The following is a 20,759-nucleotide window of genomic DNA, read 5'->3' as shown; positions in this document are numbered from 1 at the left end:
ACATACTGTTTTATTTATTGGAGGAAAAATTTTACTAATTCTTTCAAAAATCCAGCTACCCAAAACTTCTGTCTCTTACTATTGTTTACATGAAATATTGTTTTTGTTGTAAAGAGAAAAACATATACATGCCATCTGTTTTGTGTTACTAAATTATGAATATCTGAAGTTCAAGACCAGAATCTTCTGTTTATTTTTTATAGCGTCTAGAACATTAAATAAAACCGAAAAATGAATAAGGTTACTTATTACCAAGGGCTACTTTGATTTATATTTGTAAAGAACACATTGGAATTGGCTGTGAGTCAAGAGAAAAACTAGGGTTCTATTCTAAATAATTTTTCTGTATCTAAAAGAAAATATCGCCTTGCCTGCCAGTAACAAATGACTTTATTCACGTAAGCAAAATAATGGAAAGACAAATTATCTTAAAGGTACTAGAAAGAAAATTTACCTAAAAACAACACTCATTAATAAGGTATCACAGATGGTAACAATTAAGATATTCTGAAACATCATAGGATCAAATGTTAAAAATCAAGGCTTCCTAAGGATACTCACATTTAATAACACCCCAATGGGATGTCTTCCACATATAGTATTATGGTATTTCTTCAAGTAATTGCTAAAAGATACAGGGTCTAGTTGTTCTATAATACTCATACCCTAAAAAAAAGAAGAGAAAAAGAAAATGAAAGAAAAAGAAAAAGGTACACATTTATTATTTCCAAATCACATTTTAAACTGTTACTTAAGAGCTAAACATCATAATTTTTCAATTAAGGAGAAGTAAAGAAAATACATTAAATAATCTTTGTGAAATATCAAACTCATTCATCAAGGATAATCCCATTATAGGCAGATCTCAACAATATGTACACTTCATTAACAGAAAACTTCCACTCCTCAGTTTAGTTTTTTCTGACCTCCTACTATGTTTCCACACCACCATCACCAGTTACCACTTAGCTCACAACTCTTAAACATTTCACAATTTTACATTTTTCTTACATAAACGTATTTACAAAAGTAAATCTACTGTGAAAATTAGATTTGCTATATGGCTGTTTTTTCTCATAACCATCATATTTCTCCTACCATTGGCATAAATAATTAAGAGTTTACTGTAACTTAACTAATTCCATAACATATGCTTAAATATCAACAGTGTGCAAGGCATTTTGAATTATCAGTAAGTGATAAAAAGATATCACTAAGAAAAAGGTTAACATATTTTTAATGAACTTAAAGGTCATAAAGATAAATGCTTAAGCAAAATAGGCCCTTTATGAACTTTTTTAAAGAAAGTATTGGCCTGTCTTCCAGTAACAAATAACTTTATTCATGTATTCAAAATAATGGAAAGCCAAATTATCTTAAAGGCTTTTTTATCTCCTGGGGTTCTTGGGTGGCTCCGTCAGTTGAGCGTCCAACTCTTGGTTTTGGCTCAGGTCATGATCTCAGAGTCCTGAAATTGAGCCCGGCTGCGGGCTCTGCACTCAGCAGAAAGTCTACTTGAGATCCTCACCCTCTGTCCCTCCCCGCCCCCGCTCATGCTCTCTCTCAAATAAATAAATCTTTTTTAAAAAAGAAAGGCTTTTTATCTCTTTATACTTCCAACTAGAATGCTTTATTTTTAAGATTTTAATTCAGGATCAAAAACTTTTAAGACTACTATTAAAACAACCACTATGACTTGGATATTTATTCACACTAAATTCCATACCCTGCAAATGCATTCAAATAATATGTTCATCATACAATAATACAGAGCAACTTTAACCAAGCAAATAAATCAATGATTCTCACTCATTCACCAATTACCTTACCTTGTTTTCTTATTCAGGTAAAATATTTTACATTTGTGTTCAACAAACTGGATTAACATACTCTGAGAGAAATGTAAATGGTGGTTTAACTAGGGAATCAACTGACATATTTTGTGTGGTTTTTAAATTATATTTCAACATGTTTTAAAGCAACTACCATGGAAAAGCACCTAGAGTAATCAGATGAACACTCATCTGAAAAATGATAGTAATTAGTAGGTGATAGAAAAGTATTGCAGTGGCAGCATCAAAATTTAATTTTATAAAGAACCTGTTTTCAGAGCATTCAAGTCATTCATAAACATCATTACATTTTCCTGCAAATACATCTGAAAGATAGGTATGTGCATGTAATCAACTTTCAATTGATTGCATATCAATCAGCCACTCTCAGATTTGTCCACAACCAGTGTTTAACATTAAACTGTTTTCCCCTGCAAACTAGGAGGCTTCCAGGTCAACAGACTCCAGCGACATTTGGTGTAAATTCAGAGAAATATGAACAAACTTAAAAATTAAACCTAAGATAAACAGTTAGTATCATAATTCTGGTTCAAAGAATATCATGCAATATATTTCTAAACCAAGTAGTAATGCAGAGATGGAGTTAAACAAATCTCTTCCACACATACGGATAATCAAGATATAACTCCCTAAAGATGAAGGAACTGAGGCATAAATAAGGTTAAAAGCTTGCCTCTGAATTTCTAATCTAAGGCTCTTTCTCACTCACTAGTCTGCTTCATGCAGCATAAGAGACATACTAACAATTCTTTAAATATTCTCACAGCTATAATTGGTACACACATTTTAAGAGAACTTTTAATGTTCCTGGATGAAGTCTAGGACAGCTTACCTTAAATAGAACTCTACTCATTAATAGATTATGTGACACTGAGGTTCTGATGTACGTGTTAATGTTAAAATCTAAGTACATTTTAAACAAACTTATCACATTCATATACTGACACGAAGAATTCAAAGACAGGAAAACTAACGACCGAATCTGTGGAAAACAAAGAATTCAAGAAATTTCATATAGAAAAGATATAAAATAAAGTTATGAATGCAGAGAAGACACTACTAAATAAAGTGTTTGAAATTAAGATACAATGGTTAAATTACAAGATGGAAAAGAAGAATTGAGATGATGGAAGTTAAGGGATTAAACTTAAATATTTAATTCCCTAAAGTGTGTTACATACCTACTAGGGCAAGAATCAATTCCATTGCAATCAATTCTCTGACAAATAAAGATCATGAATGAGTATGCATTTTTATAAAGAAGAGATACAGAGGAAAAAAATAAGGCTTTTCTCATGGGTGAAATTCTCCAATTGGAAAATTCACAAAGTATGCAAACAACAGCAATAATGGTAACGAGAAAGAGGGCACCTATTAAGTAATACAGAACAATGGCAAATATACTTTTGTGTATATCTATATTTTGATGTTAACAATTTTTAAATTATAGTTATCAAAATTCCAAGAAGATGAAAACACTAATTTGATAATCCTGCCAACTGCCAAAATTCCAAGAAGATGAAGAAACAAAGTGCTTCTCCAATATGCTTAGTTAACTCTTCTATTACTTAAAATACTGAAGATATGATCAGTGAATCTAAAGTTCAGGTGATGAAAATCTTACCTAGGGCCTAGCATATTGAGAATCTGTTCACTTAAATCCAGTATGAAGCAGTGAAGATCTAAGATACATAAACAATAGATATCATAAACACCAAAAGCCGATATCCATCATGATTTAGGTTTCTGAGAAATTTAGGGGCTTCAGCAAGTAATCCTCAGATTGAAAGCTAACTCCCTACCTTGAGGTGGGACGAGGTCAGAGGGAATCTATCATTATGCTGATTCTCCAAGTAACCAGTGAAAGCTTGTAATGTTAATTCCAAGTGGCAATCCTAAACTGAAGAGACAGTTTTAACTGACAGAGCTGCAAATTCAGGACTCTGATAACACAACAAAGATCTTCCCTTTTAAAAAAAGTTTATATATGGGGCACCTGGGTGGCTCAGTCAGTGAAGCATCTGCCTTTGGTTCAGGTCATGATCTCAGGGTCCTGTGATCGAGCCCCACATCAGGCTCCCTGCTCAGCGGGGAGTCTGCTTCTCCCTCTCACTCTCCCTCTATGCTCTCTCGCTCTCAAATAAATAAATAAAATCTTCAAAAAAAAATAAAAATAAAAATGTTTATATATAATAAAATATTTAAATTTAATTTTAAATACTATCACCAGAAGCAATCTCCCTCTAAAGTTAACAAACACAAAAAAGAAACAAAACTATTTTAGAGGACTTAAAGAAATTAGAACTAGAACCATAGGTCTTTTTATTATGAACACTTAATTAATCACCATATTATCAAGTCAGTAGGCCTCATTTTCTAAAGTACGGATATATATTTATGTTCGGGAGATGGGTGTACATTTAGGTAGGCAAGGTGGGAAAAGGAAATATTCTGCTTTCTGTAAGAGGCATCAAGATAAAATCTGATGGTGAAAAGAAAATTTATGGGGGAAAAAAATCACCCTAAAAATAACAGTGCTAAGAAGCAATATACTAATAAATAGCTATCTTAAAAGATGACATTATAAAACCTTAGACTAAAGACTACTAAAGAAACTACTGGCCTGAGTTCGAGAAAGAAGTATGAGTAGACAAATCTGAACAATTTCACTTTCAAAAGAGTCAAAAGAAAGAAAAGTAGCTGAGGTTCAAATTAATTAAATCAAGCAACTACCAATAAATTTGGAAGGAAAATACATCATAAGGATGACTACAATGACGTTTTCAGATTCTCTTTGCCAAATCATAAATAACTGGGCAATGTCCATAATGAAACAAAAGTGGAACAGAAAAAAATAACATGATTATGTGATAGATACATAAAATATATATGTGTGTACTTATGTACAGTTCAAGTTTCCAGTATGTAATACCAAAAGCTCACAAAAATGAATGTCTTAAAATATGTTCTGCTTGGTAATTATTGAAATTACGAAGTACTAATTACCAAAAACATGATCAGCAGCCAATACTATTATAATACTTTTAGAAACTCCTGTAACTAGTTACTTTTTTCCCCACTTACAACATTTGGAAGATCCAGTTTATTTTCTTACACATTTTTCTTCACATATTTTTTTCACATAATTCAATTCCAAGATATTCAAATGCTAGAGATATAATTATTTTACAATAAGAGAAACAGCTATTTTTATTTTGCTTTTGGAACCTAAAAACACTTTTACTTATTTTAGGAACTATATTTAATAAGACTTTTCTGATAACAAAAGAAGAGCCAAAACTAACACACTAATTTTGAAAAGATTATACCTAAGATTTTATACTTAAATAATTTTTCATCCTATCAAACTTTCAAAATGTGTAACAATTACAATTCAGAACTGCTTTAATACTTTATATAGAGAACCATCCAACTATATTTGCTCTGAAAAGATTGCATATAGAAACTAAGATACTGGTTCTCAAATGAATGAAATTATTTATAACATAAAATGGCACTTTAGAAAAGGAATATATAGAGGGATAGTCACCATTTGGTTATATAAATCAATTAAGAAAACACGTTATGTAAGAGTTTAATAGTGAGTGTACATATATAAACATACATACATGACTATATGTATAGACCTAACCATTCTTATTATTTCAATCCACTTTAACCCCCAGAATTGACTTATAACTTGAATTAAGAACATGCTAATAAAAGAACAGAGCACTTATGAGCCATTTAAAAATTCTATATATAAACAGAAAGTGACCACAAAAATCAGACTCCAAGTCAAATATCATATCAAATATTAAATTCAAACCTATTAGTAAAAAGCAAATACTCAATATTCAGAAATTGTATTCCAGACTAAATAAAAATTTAAAACTTATGCCCTGGTGATTTTGGACACCTAAAGTAAGGTAAAACAGATGCAGATTTAGAAGTCAGTATTAAACATACTGGTTCTGGTACCCTTTTTGAGCAAAAATTTCTAACTTCAAAGACTTAGAAGTTACCAGAAAAGACAAATATTTTAGGAGAATTATGAGAATCATGCCAATGGGTAAATGTTACCCTTTTTGCTCTGCCTCAAAGTAAGAAACCAAGGTCTGTCTGATAATATACCTCAAGAAAGATAAGTAAAGGTAGTCCTCTTAATATAAGCTATCAATATAGAATTAGAAGAGAGGCTAAAAGAATAGTTAAGTATGGATGTTTATAAGTAACACATACAATAATTAGTAAAATAATATTAAAGTGTTTAAATGTAACCACAGTTCTAAAGAGTTCCAAAGGATGTTATTATGTTTGGTCACTTTACAGTACCAGGTAAACTAATATTTTAGGGAAAACATCTCTCTGTGCTAAAAGCATCAATTCACAGATTTACAAATTTTCATGTGTGCAAAATTAAATGCTGCCTAATTAAAGCTGACAAATGATTTAAAGAGCCGAACAGAAAACAAATCTGTTCCACTCAACAGATAAGGGTCCATTAGAAGAACAGTTCAAATTCACTATCAAAGCGAATTTAGGAATAAAAAGATGTTGGGACACTTTCCATACTACCAGAAGGCGATCTCCAGGGGCACTATGGACAAGTCTATTTTGAAAAAGTCCCACAGGTGACTGTAATTGTAAAGACAAGGTTAAGGATTACTATAGTAGACAATCTCTTCTCTGCCCTGGCTCTAATTACCTGTTACTTACTTAACTCCAGACCTCTCAAACTTAATCCAGACCTCTTCTCCAGGCTTTCAACAGTATAGACAAATCCATAGTAAAGCCCTTCTGAAAATACGCCTGAAAGTGATCTCAAATCTACCAACTTCTTTCCATATCCACTAATGCCACCCCAGTCAAAGTCACTATCCTCTCCCCACTAAACTGCTGCCCGTGCCCACTGTTACTGCTCCTGGACCTGGTGTAGAATCCATTTTCTACGCAACTACCAGAGTGACCTTTAAAGTAATGTAACTAGGGGCACCTGGGTTGCTCAATGGGTTAAGCATCTGCCTTCAGCTCAGGTCATGACCCCAGGGTCCTGGGATCAAGCCCCCCATCAGGCTTCCTGCTCAGCAGAGGAGTCCGCTTCTCCCTCTCCCTCACCCCTCACCCCGCTCTTGTGCTCTCTCTTGGTCTCTCTCTCTCTCTCAAATAAATAAATAAAATCTTTTTAAAAATAAAATAAAATAATGTAACTACATCATTTTTTTGTACTTACATACATTTCTTACCCTGGAATATAAAGCCCTACATTATCCGATCCCTGCCTCTCCCTCTTGCCACAGCTTATACCACTCTTCCCCTTATCTACCATACTCCTCCAACACTGGCCTTTTTTTTTCCCCCTTTTCTTCACACCCAGCTTCTTTCCCATCTTAAGGACTTTGCAGAGGCAGCTCCTTCTGTCCAGAATGCTCTTTCCTCTGATCTTTACTTGGTTTGCTCCTTCTTATCATCTCTATCTCGGCTTAATGTTTCTCCTTACGGGAGTCTTTCTCCAATCACTTAACCACCAATCACTTGAATCATTTACTATTTCAAAACCCTTTCAATATTTTCTGTACAGCACACATCACTTTTGGAAACTAAACTTACATATATCCTTACTGTTGTTGTTTTTTTAAATGTATCTCCTCCTGTTAGAGTGAAAGTTCTGTGAGAGTAAGTGTGTTTGTTCACTGTCGTATCTCCAATGGTGCCTAGGACTGTAAGTGCACTCAAAAATAATTTGCAAAATGAAAATCCAAATGCCAACTTGACATTTCCACTTGGATGTCTTAAAGGCAACAGCAAATATAACATATCCCTAATATGATTTATGATTTCCCTACGTCCTAAAACATCAGTCTGATCTTGTTGTGCTTTAAACCTAAGTGAATAGTACAAACACCCAACCAGCAGCATAAGCCAGACATTTAGGAGTTATTCTTGATACTTCCTTCCCCAGCAAGTTCAATCAATCTCTAAGTCCTAACATCAATTTGTCTCTTATATACACTGAATATATCCACTCTGTCCCTTTCTTCCACCATCACCACCCCATCTACTGCCTAAATTACCATTTGTCACCTGGATTACCAAATTGGTCTACTCATTTCTCCTCTGACCTCCCTCCAACCCACTTGCTACACCACAGCTGCACAATCTATTCAAATACAGTCTGATTTTATCACTCTCCTATTTAATATCCTTTAAACAGCCTGTTCCAGGCTGTTCCAGGGGTCCCTGGATGGTTCAGTCAGTTAAGCGTCTGCCTTGGGTTCAGATTACGATCTCAGCGTCCTGATATCGAGACCCACGTAAGGCTCCCTGCTCAGTGGGGAGTCTGCGTCTCCCTCTCCCTCTGCCCTGCTCGTGCTCTCTCGAATTAAAAAAAAATAAAATAAAATCTTAAAAAACAAACAAACAAACAAACAGGGATGCCTGGGTGGCTCAGTGGGTTAAGCGTCTGCCTTTGGCTCAGGTCATGATCCCAGGGTCCCGGGATTGAGTCGCATCGGGCTCCTTGCTCAGCGGGGAGCCAGCTTCTTCCTCTGCCTGCCAATCCCCCTGCTTGTACATGCGCACGTACTCTATCTCTCTCTGATAAATAAAAAAATAAAATCTTAAAAATAAATAAACAGCCTGTTCTAGATTCTCTAGCTTCATTTTTCACCACTACCCCCACCCATTCATTCACTGATTCACTCAACAACTATATATATTGAGTACCCAATGAAAGGCTGATACAAAATGGACAAAGATCCTGATCTCATGAAGCTTACAATCTAGTAGGGGAAGTTATCACCAAACCAATCAACAAATAATAAGTCACATAGTAATTAATACTGAGAAGAAAACTTAAGTAGGGTAAGGTCATGGAACAACTATTTACCATAGGGGCATAATGGAAAATGGTGGACACATTTTTGGATGGTCCCAATAATTAGAAGATGCTAGTGGTTGGTGTTCAGGGATGCTGATTGTCCTATTATACAAGATAGTCCCACACACAAATAATTGGTTCTCATCCCATAACATTCTTAGACATGTCCACATAGGTGAAAAACCTGCTTATAATTACCTATACCCTTAACTCTATTTTATATATAAATACTAAGAAGTTTTGCATGGTTTTAATATACAGTAGATTTCCAAGGAATTGCCATATTCATATAAAGTAAGGGAAGGGAATACTTTGTTTAGTTTACAACTTTACTAAGAACTAATCACCATTTGGGAAAATCAAGTCACCCAGCAATGCACCTTAGTAATAGGAGTCACAAATATAAAATAACTGTTTGGGTTTGGATTGATAGCTGTTATAGTAATGATACAATGTGTACACATCTACTTCACAGTGTCTTCTAATATACTTGGTGTTTGGGCACTTACATTATTAAAAATATATTAATTTATCATAAATTACTTTCCCTTTATTTCTTTCTCATATTATAGTTAGGGTATTCACTTAATTTAATTACGTATATAGGAAGATTATATTCATCGTTTCATTCACTTGAAAAATATTTTCGGAGTACCTACTAATGGTCTAATCACTATTCTAAGCACTGTGGATACACTGGAGAACAAAATAAATATCCTAACAAAACTTAAATAAATAAGTAGAATATTTAGTTTGCTGAAAGAAAAACTGCAGCAGGTAAGGTAAGTTGGGAATGCTGAGAAGGTGGAGTATATGATGCAAAATTAAACAGGGTAGTCGGTGCACCTTGTTGGGAAGGTAGAGCTGAGCAAAGCCACAAAGTCAGGTATAAAAAGGGCCAAAGCCCTAAGGTAAGCACATCTATGTCATTCTCACAGAACAATAAGGAGAGCATATATCCTACATATCTCTTACATCTCTGCATTGGAATAGTTTCTTTCTAAGTCTGTTCAATGACTGAACTGTAAGTTCCATTAAGTGAGAGACAATGTTTTATCTTCTCAACGTCTTCAGTATTTCACACAGTACCAGACACACAGGAGACACCCAGTAACCACTTGCAACATGAAGAAAATAAATGATGACATAACCAAAAAGGTTTTCTGAGGCAACTGAGAACTAAGCCTCAGGAAAAAAAAGATCAGAACTAGAAGCCAGAAAAGAATTAAATGACTGACATGACATCATAAAGCCAAAAGAAAAGTCAGTAGATTAAGTCCAAACAAAATTCCAAAGGTAAAAGTATTAGGCCATAATTGGATCTAAGTAACAAGATAAATTTAAATATGATAAAATCTAAATATAATAAAATCTCCTAGGTAACTAAATTTGCATTCATTCCCTTTGACTTTTAATAAAATATACAAGGTATAACCTACCTATAGTTTTAGATCCAGATTCCTTAGTAAAATATTTTATCTACTTTAGACTAAATATTGTTGTACTAAAACATATGCATAAAGCTTTTCAAACAGTGGTAAAGTTGATTACAACAAATCACAGACTTAAAGTCTGACAGAGTTTAAAGACAATTTAGAGACCACCTATTCCAAGTCTCTCATCTTAGAGATGACAAATTGAGGACTAGAGAACTGAAATGATCTGTCAAAGGTCAAAGCCAGTAAGTGATATATCTAATATATTTAATATTCTGTTTATAAGTTTAGAAAAAACCAAATGATTTGCATGACTTTTTAAATATGAAAACAAGTACTATGACTACCATAAACCTTTAAGGAAAATGACAGCAGGATCAATGTCTATTGTACTCCTGGGCCAGATAAGAATACAATCATATTTTTAAACTCTCTATTTAAACAACAAAATGAAACACCATTTAAGAAAATCCAAATGGCCAAAAAATATAATTAAATAATAAAATAATCTAAGAATTTGCTACGGTTGTTTCCGCTTAAAAGTAAGTAATGGCATTCATATCCTGTTACCCCTAAACCTGAGACACTCCCCCAAATAGCATCTAAAATCTGCATATTATTCTTAGTCTCATTAATCAAATAAAATTAAGTTAAAGGAAATTTCAACTAATAGAAAAGGGATTATTTTTATAATCAATATTCATATGACTGTAACCTATACTTTGCACATTAAGTTAAATAAAGATAGGGAAAGAATTATTAGTCCACTGTATATTTCAACATATTAAGTCTTGAATCACTAATCTGAAATTAAAGAAAACACCTTAGAGCATTAAAACCCCACACCTGAAAGACTTACCATTTTATCTAGATGTTCAATGGATCTATAAATCTCCCCCTGGGATTCATCATAGTAACTGTAACGGAACCTTTGACCTTGAAACAAATATCATGTACAAAATAAAATAGGGAAAAATTAGAAGCTAAAAAGAAAGCAAGCGCTTACCAAATAATTTCAGTTCTCATGGAAGGCAAAGCACAGCTTAAGCCTCTGAGAGAATCATTCCCAAGAGCCCTTGTACATAAAAATAAAGGCATATTTGGGAAGGAATAAAGAAATGATATATCACCAGTGTTTTTATGATGTTAAAAACTACTTCAAACTGTAGAACCTTAAAGTCACGAGCAATACAAAAGACTAAGGAAACAAAACAGCTTAAAAGTTAGAAGCATTGTTAAACACATTATTATCAGTCTGTAATGGAAGGTAAACCCAAAGAAAATGATTCAAGGAAATCTGGCTTAAGGAAACTATCTCAATGTAACAATCAATGAAAGCTTAGCTTTTGCTGTATAAATGCAAAGATTTGATCTCTGTTACAGAAAAAAAATGTGCAGGTCAGAGATACATGTGGCTTATGTGATTTTTATGAACTCAATTAAAAAATTCATTTCATTTTTGCAGAACAAACTACTTCAGAAAAGATCAATACAAGTGCCTTAAAATAGGAGGCACAAAAGGATAAATATAATAAATAGTCCTACTCTGACAATAAAATCTCAGTGAGAGTACAAGCACAGAACATTCAATGTTTAGCTCTTCTCCAAGAAACACAGAGGGTAAACTGGAAGAAGCTTGAAAAGAAGACAGAAAACAAAAGGCTCAGGTAATAAATTTGGCTCCCTACTATAGTCATATAAAAACCAAAAGTTAAACATATTCATAGATAATTGTGGTATGTTATTCCATGGACTATGTTGTATTTCAGATACATCTACACTTGTATTTCTGTGATGCCTATATTTCTTAGAACTCATTACTTTTATATTTATTTTTAAAGATTCACCAAAATGCATTTTAAAGGTATGCGAGTACACCAGTCATGCATGCACACATTCTGTGTCTTGTGCTTCATTTTTAGAGCAAAGTTCACATATAAAATTATTATCCTCACACCTGAGAAGAGGGGTTTCTTTGGCTGGACAATTATGATTTTTAAGCTGTTTATCTTACTAAAAAAAATCATCATATAAATGATGAGCAATGCAAAATAATAAAACTCTTTTGGTGCTCTTTTTTGGAAAAAACCACACAACACACTTCTCAACACTTCCTTTACTTGTTGATGTTGATCATCTTTGATGGTCATCTTTCTAGAATATACTGTATTTCCTTAACTTTCACATTTTAACTTTTCACATGCATTAATACGTACGATTACTCATGTAACAGTTCTTACTTTCCCTCAAGAGCTTCTATTAAATCAGTATTGTATCTTATAATTCATGAGATTCTAGAATCAAGCAATAGGGTTCTGAAACAATTATCTGCTTTTGAATATAACAACCATTTTTGTAAACACTGAGGATTACTACATGTCGCCGTAACTATGAGATCCATTACAGTCCTTGTACTAAAAAAAATTCTTAAACAGTGACAATTCATCACTCAATGCACGTATATTAAAGAACTCATCAGTCATTTCTTTCAAAATTTAGAGTTAGGTATAGTTTTGTTTTTCATTACAAAATGTACACACTTACTCCTACTTAATAGTGAGAACTATATAAATTAACCCTATTTTTTCTATTTGCCAGAGGGCTATTGGAAGGCTCAAAGTCAAATCTAAAGTCTGTTGCAATAACTTCTTGATTCAATTCATTGGTACTAAATTTCTACTTCTATTTCAAAGGTCTTTGATAGAGTTGCCCCATATCTTTTGTGAAATGAATGAACAATTAAATGAATAATCTTAGACAAGAAACTTATGACTCACTGTCAACTGTAGTAAGAGTAATATCATTGGAAGCAATCAAGATGAATATTCTTTGAACTTGAACTACTTCAGGTTTACACTAATGCATTCTCTTTTTCTTGCTTCAGGAGATAGCTATTAGTTTTAGCTGTCAATAATCCCTGTGACTGGGGGCGCCTGGGTGGCACAGTGGTTAAGCGTCTGCCTTCGGCTCAGGGCGTGATCCCGGCGTGATGGGATCGAGCCCCACATCAGGTTATTCTGCTATGAGCCTGCTTCTTCCTCTCCCACTCCCCCTGCTTGTGTTCCCTCTCTCGCTGGCTGTCTCTATCTCTGTCGAATAAATAAATAAAATCTTTAAAAAAAAAAAAATCCCTGTGACTGGGATGTAACTGTCTAATCTGAAAACCGCTACTCTTCAGGTGCAGAGAAAAATGCATATACTTTGTGATAACCATTTGCTACTCAAAAGTCTTTTCTGCTTATTTCCAAGTTCAGAGCTGCTATTTCAAATGACTAAAGTTGGTCAAACCTGCTTCAATCACAAGTGAAAAGTATAACTATATTTAGAAATGCTGCCTTGTTCATATGGACCGCTTTCACTGTAACTTTCACTTAAAAACTACTTCTGAAGTAAGAGAAAAATACATAAAATGTTTTGAATACTTTAAAATACTAAATCAATATGTGATTCAAAAAGAATGACAAAATGCACAGGAAATCGATTAGTAAATGTTTCACATTTTGCTATCTACCTCTTGCTACTCCGTAGTTATTTGCATTTTGTAGCTGAAGAATCGAGTAGAAATATTTTATGAGCTCTAAGTAATATATCAATTAAGTAGCTAAGTCCACACTACATATAGCTACTACAATGAAACAGCTTACTTAAACAGCTCAAACTTAGAATAATTTTTAAAAATTGTACAAGCATTTAAAACTTACTTGAGTAATTCATTCTGGTCAATATACATACAGAAAGCATCTAATTCAAAGTAAATACTTTCCATCATCCTGGCCTATATGTGGGGGTGGGGGAGGTGTGTGCACATGCGCGCACACACACACACACACACACACACACACAACTTTAGTTACACACCTCTTGGAATCTGAATGCAAAAAATCTTTTGTATCTAACTATTAAAAAGAAGTTTGTCAAGATTTTATTTAATGAGAAATAAATGACAACACTAGCACAATACACTGTTCATAAATGCACCTTTAATCAAATATTTATTGATTTAAAATATATTATGATTTCATGTAACTCACGAGCAGACATTTTGTTTTATAATACTTCTAACATTCAGTAAAGCTTACGCATCTAAACTGAGCAAACACAGCTGCCTATGTACCTGGAGAACTGGACTTGTATACTTTTATAAGTATGAATAAAGCATATCACATAGTAAGAGAAAATTACTTACCTGAAACTTATCCTTTCAGAAGGTACACTGGGAAAATGGATTCTTTGAGCCCCTGTTTCAACTCCAAGTATGAGCTTTCTAGCTTTAAGAGCCATTGACACTGCCCCTAGGGGCAGCACAAGCTTTGGAACTCCCCTAGTGAGTATGTCAGTAGTTTCTTCAGGTGCCTTCCCTCAGTTCTTTTCAAATTCAAAAGATGAGAGGAAAAATAACCCAAGAAAAAAAATCCTGTAAAGCAGAAACCTTACTCTTTGAGGGAAGGAGGGTAGCTCATTTGTGAATCCATTCCAGAGCACGCTTTCTGAGAAAAAGAAATACAGGTAAGTAATTTTCCCATCTCCAAAGGTGACTGGTGATTAATGAGTGGATTCACAGAGTGTGGAGAGTAAGCTCCAGGGATGTCTGTTTAACACACAACAATCAACTAATGAGGACAAACATAACAATGAATGGTACAAGAACCAACACTACTTTTTAAGTACCTCAAAACAAAAAGTAAAAAAATATCAAATACCTCAACATTAAGCTATACACTGGATTGCAGAAATAAACAATGAGCTGGGAAAGTTGATTTGAAAGCCCCCAAAAAGATTAGTGAACAAAATAGACTTTCAGACATATGTCCAGTAAAAACTGTACTGTTACACATTCACTTAATCACCTCATGTTTATATGTTAAAGCATTTTCAATTATTTGAGTTAACCCTCACAACAACCTATGAGATAGATTATTAGCTCATTCTATACTAAGGGCCTAAAATGGGGACATTCATAATTGAAATTGTGAAAAACTATAGTCCTTTCATTCTAAAGTCTTGGTTATAATGTAAAAAAAAAAAAAAAAGGTATTAACCTTCCCTCAAAAGATCAAAAACTGAAATATGTGGAATTAGTATGTGTAAAACTTGAGAAGATAAATATGAAAGCTTGGATAAGATGTATTTCAGGAATTAGCTAGCTTATACTCAAACCAATTGAAATTATTTAGAAAATAGTAATACCCTAGTACCTAAGAGACTAACAACAGAAAGGAGAAAAGAGCAGGCATGCATAATCACTTGTTAATGTATATTAAACTGGAAATCTGAATAGTTAAAGATATAAATTCATAAATATTCTGGGGAATGCCACTTCTGATAGGTGACACATATTCATAAAAAAGAAATTATGTGGGGCGCCTTGGTGGCACAGCGGTTAGGTGTTTGCCTTCGGCTCAGGGCGTGATCCCAGCGTTGTGGGATCGAGCCCCACATCAGGCTCCTCTGCTATGAGCCTGCTTCTTCCTCTCCCACTCCCCCTACTTGTGTTCCCTCTCTCGCTGGCTGTCTCTATCTCTGTCGAATAAATAAATAAAATCTTTTAAAAAAAAAAAGAAATTATGTAGACTAATATAAGTTTATATGTAAAAATCCAAAATTGCTGGAGTGTAGTAAATTTTATTCATATTTTGATAAAATAATTTATCATTAACATTTACCAAGTAAATTTACTGAAGTTAATTTGCGCTTAAAACCACTGTAAAAGGAATATTAAGTAGAATGAATCGACTTTAAAAAAATTAATTTGTTAGATGCAGCTTCATTTAGAAACTTCTTAGAAGTTAATCAGAAATTATGTTAATGAAAGCTGCCAATAATCTAAATGTGAAAATATAAATTTCAGGGAGATCAGGAAAGTACAAATATTAGCAGTATGTATTATATATAAAGAGAAGAGCAAAAATGAATTAGGAAAACAGAATGAAAATTCTACCAACTGAAAAACTAAAATAAGCCCAGACAAAATTCTCTTATATGGGCAAGAAACTTGATCAGATAACATTACCTAACCATAGTAAAAATCAAATACTAGTAGCAAATGTCCTTCACTTATACCACAATCCCTGGTAGTAGCAGGAAGGGTGAAATGAGGTAGGATCATGAAGTGTTACTAGGAAACATCACCCTATTGGGCTGACTAATGAATTTTCATGTGGATTAGACTAACGATAAAATAAAAGACAGGAACTGAAATGGTGAGGGTTTTTTTTTTTTCTTTGCGGGGTGGGACAGGAAATGGAGGGACAGAAAATAGGGTCATAATAGAATCCAGGTTCCCATTCTCCCTTGGCTTTTCCCACCGAAAAAGAAAACTTGAGAATATTTTAGTCTTTCTATTTTTCTCTCTCTAATGTCTTTTTCAAGTCCACATAAAATTTAAATGGGATCTGAAAGATGAAAATCTTTAAAGCAAAGTACACTTAAAAAAAAAAATTCATTCTTACAATGATATTGGCTAACAAGTAAAATCAACCAGGCAAAATCCTTCCAATCACTGTCTCTATCACCAAATCTCTTGCTTTATTTTTAACAGAAGCTGGACATAATAGAAATAATAACTAGAAATGAAAAATGTTGTCACTGCTAGTACTCTAATATGTTATTCAACAGAACAAAATTCCACTGTAGGCATCTGAGTAATTTGTCAACTGTACTATAATCAATTGATTTATCTTTAAAAATCAGCTACTTAGAAATGTACAGGGTGTTGACAGCTTAACTCAATGAAACTTTTAGGATGTCCGAGTATCTGAAGAACTGAATCCTTCCTGTGAAATAATTTAGAATTCAGTGTTATCATTACTTTGATATGGTAAAATCAATCTATATAGTATCTTTGCCAGAAGAAGAAGGAGGAGGAGGAGGAAAGAAGAAACCATTAAGAAATACCCTCACAAGAAAAAGCTAGATTTTTGAAATGGGAGTATAACATTCTTTAACTGAGAAAAGATGACCAATGTCACCAGAGCATGAACTCAGAGGAATATGAAAATTTCTAAGACATTTAATAACCTATAACTAGCCAATGATTCATATTACTTCAATTAGGCATATAAAATAGAAGACGAATCTTACTTTACAAGAATGACAGTTACTATTATTATTGTAGAAGGGAAACTACCAGTCTTGGAATAGTATCCATGCAACACCTTCCACTCAACCCCAGGCCTTCACCAAATTTCCTAATAAGAATTAGTACAGTGCTTCCCATAAGTACAAAATAAGTACTTAATGAGTATTGTTAGTGATAGTGATACTAAAAAAATAAACACTTGGAAAACTTCTATTACTTAACCACCAAATGTAAATATAAATACGTTTTAGTCTCCGGATAATTCTCATAACTGACATCTACCAACCTTTGGAAATTTTGAGTTCTTATTTGTAATTATCACCAGGAAATTCTAGCTTACAATTTAAATGCCAAAATTTTCTATAACACAGGAGATCAAATGGCCTAAATAACTTTCCAAGAATCTAGGTAGAATATAAAACAAAATTCATCTTTCTCTCTCAATATTGTACTTAAATTCAGTACTTGGACTAGGGCTTGTTTGTTTTAGAATTCATTAATGAGGTAAGAAGAATGATTCAAAAGAAAAGAGCAATTTTAAAACTTGTACTGGTTTTTGTGTGGATTTATGCTGTGATTGCACATGGTACCAACCTTGAGGGAGAACCCAGATTCTAAGGAACAATATCAGGGGAACTAATTATTTAAATCATAAAAGTAATTTAAAGTGATTCATAAGAGCCTTAAAAGTGAAGAGGGAGGGGACACATGCTTCAAGAATTTTTGAATTTCTAAAACATATCTACATGCTTTATTACTAATGCAAATTCACAATACTAAGAAAAATAGTCTTTTTTTCAACAATGATACTCCTTAGTTTTTAAGATCAACTATGACTAAACATCAGAATTTCCAAGCATCTACTTAGTTCTTACATCTAAGTAATATACTTACAATCCATAAAAAATAACTTCTGCCAAAGGTAGCAAACCAACTAGCCAACAGAATTGATTATGAAAGAACCCTGACAACCTCTTAGAGAGTTTGGCAAGGCAGCACAGCTACCTGCATACCCTAAACCAGAACTTCCCAACTTCAGCACTAGGTATTTTGGGCAGGATAATTCTTTGATGTGGAGGGCTGTCCTGTGTACTAGAGGATGTTTATTTAGCAGCTTCTCTGGACTCCACTAAGTAGATGCCTAAAGCATCCCCACTACCCACCCCCACCCCACTGTAATGACAAAAACGTCTCCAGGCATTTCCAAATGCCCCCTTATAAGACAATCTGCCCCAGATGAGAAATTAGTGCTTAAACCAAAACACTTTTCTATAAGGGAGGATGCCTCTCTTAAAATGATCTCAGCGCCATTCAAAGAGCAGGGTAAGAGAAAATACCAGCCTAACCAGGACAGATAAATATTGAGTCAACTCTGGAAATCAATGCTTAAGACACGTAAAAGCCACGGCTCCCTAGATCTCATTAAGGATGTTTTTCTGGCCATTCTAGTACTCTATCTTAAAATGCATAGTCTTGTGCTGATGTTTTCTCTATAATCAAAGAAATAATTGAAGGATGAACAGATATTGGCATCCTCAAGCCAATGAGAGATGTCCTAAAAAGAACAAATTCAAAAATATACTCTAGAACAGCAATGGATAAAGGACAGCAAGTTGTATTCAAAGAATCAAAAAATAAAATTTACTCAAAGAGGCGTCCACAAATGTCTTCCTTTATGAACTGTTATTCACTGTGAAGTTTCCTTATTCTTTTTATTCACAATAATAACAAAAATCACTTAAGAGTCCTTACCCTTATACATCATTACCAATGAAGACCACAATGTTAATAGCCAACATGTTACATACTTTGGAGGGTAGCTCTAAACTGATGGCAAAAATTAAGCACCAAAGGAAAAATAGAAAGGAAAAAAAAACGCTAATTACAAAAAAAAAAAAAAAAAAAGAAATGTGGAAAAGGACTGGCATAGCACACAGTGCTCTTCTACCTTCTAAAGAAGAACATTTCTTGTATCTACGAAAAAACTAACTTCAGAGAATCTACCACACAACTCAACCTGGAAACAGGGTTAAAAGATCTTAACTCCCACTAATGTAAGTGGCTAAGCAAGGATGCCCTCACAGTGTGAATCCAATTATACCAGTCGCCTTTGGAAATGTATCCATAATCCACTACCATAATCTGATCCTTTTTAAAAGACTTTTTATTCACTTTTAAACATTGCAGCTAAAAGTAAAACTTTCCAAGGGAAGTAATAAGGAACTGAAAATCAGAGCTTAGAGTGAAAAGATAGCATTAACCACAAGTATATATTATCTACCATGATATGTTAAAATCTAGAACTTACCCCAATGGCAGAAATCAGAAGAAACCACAAAGAGATTACTAGGATCCGCTAGATATTTACTGAAGAGTTTTCCGAATTCCTGTTCTTTTGACTCACTCAGAGCTCCAACCAGTACAGGAATAATGGTAAACTCATCCTTATGGCTTAAAGAAAACAGAAGAAAAAAAAAAAAAGTCATTTAAGAAGTATAAGAATAAAAAATAGTTTTCCAATGTGTTGGCACTAAAAAGTGGAACATTTATAAATAATAGTAAGGATAAGATACATACTGTTGAATTTTTTAATCTATAAATTAGATGTTTAAAGAAGACCATGTAAAAATAAGAGAGATACAGAATACTAAAAATATCTATTTAAATTACAGAAATGTACAATACTTCTTTAGGTAAACAAAGCTATTTTACTACCAGGCATAACAATATCCTCAAATATAAAAATAAGCCCATCAGACCATCACCAAGTCAAGTCTTCTCAACTACCCATCAAAGCTACAATCACCTGCCTAATCCTTCTGCAATTTTAAAAGAGCATTAAACTCTTCCTCAATATTTTAATCCTATCCTGTTATAAATACCACCACTTCTGGCACTTTATAAACCTGCTAAGTGAGACCTACAAAACTTAATCTTGGCTCCCAGAAGATACACCAACTGCTCCTTATACCTACACTAATAAACAGATGTAGGACAGTGTGAAGATAAAACTCAAATTTCACTGGCATCTAGGGTGGACACAGAATTCAAGGAAGTAGGTATTAATTTCTAGCAGCAAGAAAAAGACACCACACCCACCCATAATGTTTATGACATATCTACAAGTCCCTTTTTCACGCTACAGATTGACAGATTTATGGAAAAGGAACAGAGCAGATTAATAGAGAATAACTATGATGGGCTATAGAAATAGACGTTCATCCAAAACCTTTTAAAATTTTCATTGCAGTGAAATTTTACTTACATATATTCAATATTATTTATATTCTAAGTGATCCCAGATTGGAATTTTAGAAGCGTGAATCATGTTTGTCTGACTTGCTCTGAACAGGACTTTAAAAAAAAAAAAATCACCATTATAATAAATGCTTTTTAATATGATAATCTGACACTTAACTGATGTAGGACAAACAGAATTCATAAAAAGGTTTTTAAAAATACTAAGTTTAAGTTTATTCCCAAAATAAGTGTTAGCCCAGCTTCATAAAGCT

General features: G+C 33.5%; 1 protein-coding gene across 4 annotated transcripts in view; it reads right to left on the bottom strand.

The window, feature by feature from the left end:
• The window catches only part of MEMO1 (mediator of cell motility 1), a 126,867-nt gene that overhangs the window by 12,631 nt on the left and 93,477 nt on the right, over positions 1–20,759 (bottom strand). For 2 of the 4 annotated variants that reach the window (XM_057308999.1, XM_026478494.4), the window contains 3 exons: positions 19,556–19,698; positions 11,029–11,105; positions 562–666 (listed from right to left, as the gene is read on the bottom strand). In XM_057308999.1, the coding sequence (XP_057164982.1) occupies positions 562–666; positions 11,029–11,105; positions 19,556–19,698 (325 nt within the window). The remainder of the gene's footprint in view (positions 1–561; positions 667–11,028; positions 11,106–19,555; positions 19,699–20,759) is intronic. The other 2 variants (XM_057309000.1, XM_057309001.1) reach the window with 1 other exon arrangement.

The sequence above is a fragment of the Ursus arctos genome, unplaced genomic scaffold, assembly GCF_023065955.2.
Source record: "Ursus arctos isolate Adak ecotype North America unplaced genomic scaffold, UrsArc2.0 scaffold_8, whole genome shotgun sequence".
In the NCBI taxonomy this organism is placed as follows: domain Eukaryota; kingdom Metazoa; phylum Chordata; class Mammalia; order Carnivora; family Ursidae; genus Ursus; species Ursus arctos.
Note: the sequence above shows the minus strand (reverse complement) of the source record. Positions and strands in the feature narration are given on the sequence as shown.